Here is a 9456-nt window from a genome sequence, read left to right as displayed (position 1 = left end):
GGGAAATGCCTGTGATAGGGTCCATGTGGACGTGGGGGCAGGGGGCTGACAGGACGCATTAGTTAGTGAGGTGTATGTTACAGAAGAACATCCAATGCGCATGCAGCCAGGGCCTAGGCTCGTCTTCCTTATGATCGGGGTTAAATTGGGTTCTCACCCTGCCAGCATCAAGATACCCTCCCAGACCTCAGGGCCTGAGCCTCAAGACTTAGCTTCCTAAAATACACAGCGAGACGGGGGCGTTCGCCGTCAGGGCAGAGGCCTGGAAAGACAACTTCACTGGGGTTGATGCAGGTGGACAGAGCTTTCAAGCCAAGGGTACAGCAAAGGACGAGCCCTAAGAGGTAACGAGTGTATTATGACAAGAAGCCCAGCTACTCCCAACCTAGGACAAGGGCTGCCTGGTGAGGAGGAGGAGGAGGTTGGCAGGCAGTCAATCAGACCATGGAAAATTACAGACCGTGTGCAAAGCTTGGGAATACGTTTCCGGTGTATTGGTACTTACGTGGGGACTGGGTGGGAAGGTGAGTGAAGGCTAAAGGTTAAAAAGAAAAATGACCTTCCACTTACGTTAGGCCTTATTTTAATCAATTTCAATACAGTACTAATAAATTTATTAAGGGGGATTAAGAGATACAATATAATCAATAATACTGAAATAACTTTGTATGGTGACAGATGGTTACTAGACTTACTGTGATCAATTTGCAATGTATACAGATGTCGAATCACTGTTGTATACCTGAAACTAATATAATGTTGTATATCGACTGTGCTTTTTAAAAAATAAGGAGAAAAATTAAATTTAATGATTTTAGAGCTTTAACATTTGAAATTTATTTTGGTTTCTGTGCAGAGATACGTAACTACGTGGTGACGGCATTCAAAAAAGCTAGGTAAAACATTATATGTGGAAAAATACTTGTCATTAGACCAAATAGGCTTTTTTTTTAAAAAAAAAAAAATTATTTATTTATTTGGCTGTGCCAGGTCTTAGTTGCAACATGCAGGATCTTCACTGCCTCGTGTGGGATCTTTGTTGTGGCATGCTGGATCTTTTTAGTTGTGGCACGTGGGAACTTCAGTTGCGGCATGTGAACTCTTAGTTGCGGCATGTGGGATCTAGTTCCCTAACCAGGGATCGAACCCAGGCCCCCTGCATTGGGAGCGCGGAGCCTTAGCCACTGGACCACCAGGGAAGTCCCCAAATAAGCTTTAAAGAAATAAAATTAAGTGATTATCATTAAGTTACAAGGTGGAAATACAAAACATTGCAAAACAGTAGTATCCTGCTAATTGGGTAAACAAAAAAAGAAGGGAAACAATTTCAACAATCAACCATTTATTGAACATGTTAGACTTCTGAATTAAAGGGATATCGACAAGTGTGAGGAAGCTGACTTTGTTGGCAGCTTGAAAGACTATACAGCTCGGACCCAATGCCTTTACAGAGGAGTTTCTAGATTGGGATATTTAGGAAATTCACACGTGACTTAAGAAACTGAGGTGAGATTCAGCCTTGGTTCTGGATGTACGGGTTCAATTAAACTTGAGAATCTCTTCTCAGGATTCTTTCTTAAGCAAGGCAATGCCAAACGCAACTGTCCCAGCGAGAGTTTTTAGAAAACAGCTGGCAGAAGTACAGGGTCTGGTGTATGGCATACTCGTCTTCCCTGTTCAAATGATTCAGAACATGTGCAAAGCGTGCTAGCTTTCATCACACATGCAGCATTACATAACAAGTCACCCTGCAAAAATGAGGGGCAGGCTTTTGAATTAAATGACATGAAATGGGAGAAGAAAATGAGAATCATTATTGGGAATTTTAGAGGTTTAGAGTTCTGTCACCAAAAGTTTCATTGAAAGCCATTATGTGAAAAGAAATGTCAGTGTGTACACAGCTAGTTGTCAGGTCTTTCTGAGTTATCTTAGCCTTTCTAGGTAGACTAGCCTTCCACTCCCACAGAGTCCACAGGTAGACTCTTCAAATAATTCTGAAGCACAGATTCCTCCAAATAGAAACCACTCTGCCACCAAAAACTGGGGCCAGGAAAGGAAGCAGAGAGCCATCTGGATAGGGCACCTCTCATGCCCGCCCCCCCGCCCCGCAGCTGGAGAGATCCTCTCCTCCCCCACCAGTCCACCCTCATCTACACAATCTCTAGGAAAACATGCTTCAAAGAGTCTATCTTCAAAAAGACGACTAACTACCCAGAAAACAGCTTTTCCTTTGTTGTGGGAGATTTCTTTCAGTGCAATTTCTAAAGTGAAACTTAAATTCTTTTGTACTCTTTCACACAAGAAACTATATTCTCAGAGGCTCAAAAAGTGAAGCTTTGCAGACTCTACAACAATACTTATGTGTCCACTTGGTGCCAACCTACTTGGTGCCTGAAACCAACCTTTCTTTCTGCTCTCCTCCTTACTATCAATATCCATCAATGAGGGACAGCGACCAGTAGCCAGAAAGAGCCGTGTGAGACCTCAGTTAAGTCACGGCCAGATGTCCTGAACAAAGAACACGTCTCCTTTGCAAGAAGAAACTGAACTCAAGTCCCCGGGGACTGTCCCGTGTTAGGCAGATACGCAGATGGCGCCCTGGGTGCTCCTGAAGGAGCTTCATTTTCTTGGGGAGACCAGACAGAGATGGCAGATACCGGCTGCCCTGTTTTGCTCAAGTTCCAAAATGTGTGAGTGGCATTACCAGGAGCTATTACAGTAAAATGGAAAGAGCCAATCATGCGGGGCAGGGGAGTCAGGAAGGTGCATGGGCAAACGTGAGCTGGGCCCTGAGAAAACAGGTTTCGGGGAGGCAAGGGAAAGAAGAGAAGGTGGGGGGACGCGCCCTAACTGGAAAACAGCCACCGGAAGCCAGGGACTGGAGGACGCAGCAAGGACGAAAAGGCACAGAGGCCTGGATGGGCCCGACAAGAGGGACCTTTGGCCCAGCGAGGATGCAGGGAAAGACAGGCAGGACAGTGCCGGCCTGGGGAGCCCTGAACACCAGAGTCCACGAACTTGATTCTCGAAGCCACGAGACACGCTTCAGATCACGGCAAGTACTCTGGAAAGATCACTCTGCTCTCTTCGCATACACAAAAAATGGACAGGAGACCAATGAAGGTGGCTCTTGGAAAAAAAAAAAATCTAGGAGAGAAGTGGAATGGGTGGCGGTGTGGGTGGGGCAGGGAAACAAGGAAAATGGAGACTGTAGCTGGAGATGGTTCTCTAAAAATGGACAGGACTTTCGTGACAAGACATAAAAACGGCACAAGTCTGCAGTTCAGAGTTGAGATGATTCAAGAGATTGGGCAGTTGAGAGGGGCCTCTTAATGGGTAGAAGAGAGAAATTCCGTTTCCGTGACAACAGGATGACCAAGCTGAAATATTCAGCACACGGCAGGACTGGGTTCTTTGGGAACTAGGCCAAGGATAAAAACTTGGGAGTCACTCACTCAGAGGATAAAGAATGGATGAGTTTCTAGGGAGACAAAGGAAAAGACAAAGACCTGTCTTTGAGGGCCTTCTCCTCCACCAGCACAGGATAAGACAAAGGAGTTCTCAGAAGCCAGGACAGAGAGACCAGAAGAGGGGAAGTTTGATTTGATAATCTAAGTGTCCAATTCTATCAGGGACAAGACTGAGCGTTGAGAACAAGCCACTGGATTTGGGGATCTGAACCTCTGGGAAAACATTATTAGCAGGAAGACAAGGACCGAAGTGACTCTGTAAAGGTTATGAGGAAGATACATGGCAAGGGAATGGAAGCCGGACCACAAATAGGATGGATGGGAGCGGGGAATCTGGGCATGCACGAAGACGGAAGGAAAGGGGTGAGTGGAGACAGGAAGAAAGAGAAAACAATAGAGGGGAGGAAGAAAGGCAGGGAAAGGGGAGACAGAAAAGAGAATAAATAACCATGGTCTTAGGGGATGATGCCAAGAAGAGTCCTCATTCCTTACCTCTACAGATGTTACCTGCAGAGAATGAAAGTCTCAACTCAAAGTCACGGGCTGTTTTAAGCGAGGTGGAAGATACCATGACAAACAAGATGGCCCCTTCTTCCGCCAGACTTCTTCAATGGCCTACAATTCATCCTGTTCCTCTCACTTCCCACATTCTTTGCATTTCCCTGAGATCAGCTATTCTCTTTCAGTTTTGTTTTTTGTTTTTTTTCCCCAGAAACAACTCTCTTTAGGCTTTTGATAATAGGGTAGCACAACTAGAACAGATTTAAATAAAACAATAATCTGATCCAAAACACTACTCTCAGTTACCTCAGGGGAACTCTCTGAGTTTCTTTCTTTCTTTTTTTTTTTAATATTTATTCATTTATTTGGCTGCACTGGGTCTTAGTTGCAGAATGCAGGATCTAGTTCCCCAACCAGGGATCGAACCCGGGCCCCCTGCATTGGGAGCACGGAGTCTTAACCACTGGACCACCAGGGAAGTCCCCTGAGTTTCTTAAATTTTAATAACCCCTGACATGGGACAGAAGGAGAATTTTTGCTAATTAGCCTTGGCGTTTTTTATCAGATAAGAGGACCATTAACTAGATTCAGGTAAAGGAGGGAGTAAAGTCAGTTTGTAAATGTAAGTCTATTTTAGGCAACAAAGGCAAAACAGAGTTTGCGGAAACATGTTTCATAAAAGCCCTTCGAAATTTTTAGACCCAAACCAAACAGTCCTTGCTTTCTTGCCCAAAGCATGAACTCACCCTACTTCAAAAAGTTTCTGTAATGATGGTGAGTAGGGATGAACACAATGTTTCAATAATCGTTAACTGTGATTTTTAAAACATCTGTGATGGGCACAGTGGCTTTACAGCTTTCCTCCCAGAACCCCCAAGTTCAGTTTTCTGCTCAGTACAACTAAATGGAAGTGGCTTCACTTCGTCTTAAATAATATGAAAATGTCAGAAGAACGTGAAGAGCTTGCACTAGGCAGGCTGGACTCGCAGGCAGTAAAGCATGTTTTTCAGCTGCAGTTTTGGTTTGCTGCTGAAGCCTTTGAAGAGGATCGTGTTCAAAGGAGCCCTTTGCCCATCAGCATTCACTACATTCTACATCTTTTGTAGGGCACATCCCCGCAAAGGGAGAGGCCTTGGTAGAAACGGACCACAGCCTGTAGTTTTCTCCTAGGTCCGCGAAGGTAAGTAGTGGCGAGTGCAATGCTGTTTTCAAGGGCTAACTTTACGACAGGGCCAAGACCCGAGGGAGGGCAGTCAACAGCAGTCACCTGCCCAGGGCTGAGGTCTCCCTTTGGTCACAGCTGGGCACGCCCACATGCTTCCCTACTCACGCTCAGGGGGACAGGCTGGAAGACACCAGCATAAATAACGGGAACACAGGAGGACAAGTTCGCCAAAGTGCAGGTGCAAAACCCAAAGCAATCCCCCCTGCCTCTGCCAGCCCCGACTTGCCACCAAACCCTAGAGGAGGGGGTGTGTCTCTTAGGTCACAGTAGTTTTCTCTTCATTTTTCTTGATTTAGAAACAAATCAGCAGGGAGGACAAGGTTCTCAAGAACAGAAAAATCAAATCTGAAACAAGAGCGACACAATCTATTGGTAACATTCATCTTTTTCCAAAGGAATATACCTCACTGCTATGATCTTGGGGTGGGAGGTGGCGGGGGGAAGATCTTATAGGAGTTGAAGTTCAGGAGAAAGATTCAAAATTAAGACAAACTGACCCTCCACCATACAAACAGCAACTGATAAAATAACAGCACATAAGATTATTTTAAAAGTCAGTTTGAAATAAAACAAACACTAGAAAGATACATACTTGGTGGAGGCATATGGGAATGCTGGGCGTCTACTGTACACCGTCCTATGTTGTTTTCAATTGTTTACATGCACATTTCTTTTAAATCAGAAAAAAATTATAACAAGGGGGAAAAGAAATCCTTGAAGTCAATTATCTGGGAAGGTTCTAGGCCAGAGTTACATTGTGCAGCTGACCTACTGGGCTAGCAAACAAAGAGATGCTGAGCTGCGTGGCTTATTTTGTAACTGGTATGCGGACTGTGTTCCCTGTGGGAAGTCGGGCACCAACCACTCTTTACCAGTGTCCTGGCTGTGGCTGCACAGAGGGAGGGAGGGCGCATGCTTGGCAGCAAGGCAGTGTGTCCCCACACAGGCAGGCTGCCTCTGGGGTGGAAGGAGGGCTTTGCTTTCTGGCAGAGGCCTGGGCTGGCCGCACTCAGGAAGTCTATTCGCAGGGCTGATCTAGGGAGCTGGAAGCTCCCAGATCCTACATTTCTGGATTTGTTTGCTTCCAGGGCGTGTGGTCTAGTGCTTTACGACCCGGAGGGTGGTTCCAGCAGCCTGTGGTGTCACCTGGAAACTCCCTAGAAATGAAGAAGCATAGGCTCACCCCATACAGAGTTTGCTTTTTTTTTGAATCACAAGTCCTAGGGTGAGTCACATGCCTATGAAAATTTGCGAAGTGCTGATGGAGTGTGAAAAGTACAGGCCGGGAGCCAAGGGAGTTGCCCTCAGGTCTTGATTTTGCCAGGAACTTGTAGTGGGAACTTAGGGGAAAAAAATCAGAATGTTTCTGGGCCTGAGCTTCCTCATCTGTTGAAGGAAGAAGCTGTTGCAGAGGCCTTGAGAATCTCTTCTAGCTCGAACATCACAGACATGTTCACATGGATGTCTATATGTTGTGGTCTGAAAAGGGCGGGGCAGTGGCAACAGCACCCCCAGAATCAGCTGCTGCTGCCGCCATGCCAAACACAAGCCCACTGCTGGGCCCATGTGAGACTGCATATCCCTCCTTCCTTCCTTACCTTTTGGTCCAAACGCTGGTAGTCACTGGCCTTTGGCCGCCGTGTAACTTTGGACCTTTTTCCTTCCAGGACGAAAGCAATAATCTGGGGAAAGGAACAAGTCAGCCATTAACAACTGACTCTCTAATGACATATTTCAGTCTCTGAAATCAGAGGTAATCACGTGGTGGCCCATTTACTAATGCCCTGACAGTAAAAAGAGCAGGACATCCACAGAAAGGCCCTATTAACAATTATAAGGAGGACAGGGCCTAGTTACATCAGAATCCTTTATACTGCTAAACAGGAAATGACAGATGCAGGAGGGCTCTTCTGGGCTCTAGCTTGTGGTGGTCTGTATGATTTACTCAAGAGCACTTGGTGAAAAGAACCGCCAACTCCTCCCCAACTTAGCCTCCTCCAGGCTGACCCATCCACCCTCCTTTTATTTTAATATTAAGTAATAATTAATTTGCAGATAATTATCTTATCTGCAAATGTACTTTCACCCCACACTTTGCTTCATCTTAACCTTACCACTCACATTTCATACCTAAGGTTACTCTCCATGAGGAGCACTTGGATGTAGAATAAGCAATGTACCGCTTTTTTGTGTGTGTGTGGCCGTGTTGTGAGGCATGCGGGATCTTAGTTCCCTGACCAGGGATCAAACCCATGCCCCCTGCAGTGAAAGTGCAGCGCTTTAAGCACTGGACTGCCAGGGAATTCCCAGCAATTACCACTTTTACTAAATGTCTTCCCTCATTTCTCACAGCCCTAGGCCTTACGGCTATCATGAATTGAATCCTTCCATTTTAACCTGCTTACAGAAACTACTAAATTCTTAGGGCTCCATAAGAAATGAAATCATTTTGGGAAAAGAATCTGAACATGAATATATATACATGTAACTGAATCACTGTGCTGTACACCTGAAACTAGAACGACATTGTAAATCAACTACACTTCAATTAAAAAGAAAAAAGGAATGCAATCATTCTGTCCTTAGAGTGGTTACTAAGCAACACAACCAACCCTGCTGAAGTAAAAGATGAGTGTATCCATGCAACTTCCGGCCTTTCGTCTAATCAGAAACTCAACTGACTGCAGAATATAGTCCCTGGGCTCTCTGCTGTTGGTGTTGAAGACTATGTAACCGTTCTTTCTGCCACGGCACATGGAAAACAAAAGCTTGGGAAAGGAAGCTAGAAATAGACAGGAAGCACTGTCTTTCTGAGAGGGGAAACAGGAAGATAAGGGCTCTAACTACTTACAGACTGTCAGGTACTCAGGTCCTCTCAGGCTGTGACAGATTGTAAGTTCCCAGATTACGGGAGGAGACCCTAATTTGGGTCAGAGCGTAATAACGTCCTAAACTTGGCACCTGACGCAACAGCAGAAGGCACTCAGAGGAAACAGACATGAAAATATATGATTTCTAAAAGAAGAATAAAGAACCCTAGCAGGGTCTCAGAAAAAACTGAAGTTTGTTTCTAAATTCCTAGTGCTTACAGGCAGATGAGTGATGGATACCCACACTCCAAGCTTTCAGGATGGAGGAAGTCCCATCCCTCCTCTTTTTTTTCTTTTTTTTTTTTTTTTGCGGTACGCGGGCCTCTCACTGCCGTGGCCTCTCCCGTTGCGGAGCACAGGCTCCAGACGCGCAGGCTCAGCGGCCATGGCTCACGGGCCCAGCTGCTCCGCGGCATGTGGGATCTTCCCGGACCGGGGCACGAACCCGTGTCCCCTGCATCGGCAGGCGGACTCTCAACCACTGCGCCACCAGGGAAGCCCCCATCCCTCCTCTTAAAGCAACTCTTGACTTACCTTCCGCTTATTGTGGTAGGCAATATAGAGGACAGCGACGAGAATGGCTGCTGTCACCAGATATGCAAAGAAGTGGCTGCTCTCTGCACTGGAACTTCCAAGATTATCCTTATAAAGGTCATCCTTCTTCCTACTCCAGGAATTCAAAACTGTGCTTTCACGGTTCTCACTGGCGGCAGGGCCAGGCATTTCTTTCTCGTCTTTGGGTGGTGCACCCTCTTCAGGCTCTGTATCCCCTTCCTCAGTCTCCTTGGGATCCTCATCTTCAGATGGTTCTAAAGACTTACCTTCTCCCTCCTGCTGGGTAGAAGAGCGGTCAGAGTCTAGCAATACTTTTTCCCCAGATTCAGTTCTGGAAGGCTGCGGAGCTTTGTCAGTTACTGCGTTTAAATCGGACTTGGTGGGCTCCTTGTTACCAGAAGAGGGGCTGGAGACCGACGTGGTGGACTGGTCTCTGGAGGAATTGCCAGGGCGGTCATTCTTGTGCTGCAGCTCGGGTTCCGAACTGCCAGGGACGGCTTTCGCGGTACTATAATTCAGAGGGGGTCTGTCTCTGTGTTCTTGCTGAGGCTGCAGGCTCAACATGAGCTTGGAGTCTCTTGTAGAAGCCGGACCTGTCCTCGGAGTGACTGCTGAGGAGACTGGCAAAGAAGTGGTCTGCGTGGAGCCTGAAACAGAGAAACCGTCTGGCTGAAGAGAGGCAGGCGGAGAGAAAGGAATCCTCAGAACGTTGCAACGGGCAAACAGAGGAAGGGGCCGATGGCGAGCGGAGGGGTGGCGAGGGTCGGGCAGGGAAGAAGTGAGGTCAGGTGGCGACCGGCCACGGTGAGTATTGGTGGGCCTGGCGGCGAGACTG

At 46.7% G+C, this 9456-nt stretch overlaps 1 protein-coding gene across 4 annotated transcripts in view; it reads right to left on the bottom strand.

Moving 5' to 3' along the window:
• Positions 1-1169: 1169 nt before the first annotated feature.
• TGOLN2 (trans-golgi network protein 2) overlaps positions 1170-9456 on the bottom strand; it is an 8411-nt gene continuing 124 nt past the window's right edge. The window contains exons 2-4 of one of the 4 annotated variants that reach the window (XM_024743785.1): positions 8601-9268; positions 6795-6878; positions 1170-1213 (exon numbers count right to left, since the gene is read on the bottom strand). In XM_024743785.1, the coding sequence (XP_024599553.1) occupies positions 1178-1213; positions 6795-6878; positions 8601-9268 (788 nt within the window). In that variant the 3' untranslated portion in view covers positions 1170-1177. Of the gene's footprint in view, positions 1214-1325; positions 6354-6794; positions 6879-8600; positions 9291-9456 lie in introns of those variants that run through there. The other 3 variants (XM_024743788.1, XM_024743786.1, XM_024743787.1) reach the window with 3 other exon arrangements.

This window comes from Neophocaena asiaeorientalis, unplaced genomic scaffold, assembly GCF_003031525.2.
Source record: "Neophocaena asiaeorientalis asiaeorientalis breed wild unplaced genomic scaffold, Neophocaena_asiaeorientalis_V1.1 scaffold114, whole genome shotgun sequence".
In the NCBI taxonomy this organism is placed as follows: Eukaryota; Metazoa; Chordata; class Mammalia; order Artiodactyla; family Phocoenidae; genus Neophocaena; species Neophocaena asiaeorientalis.
Note: the sequence above shows the minus strand (reverse complement) of the source record. Positions and strands in the feature narration are given on the sequence as shown.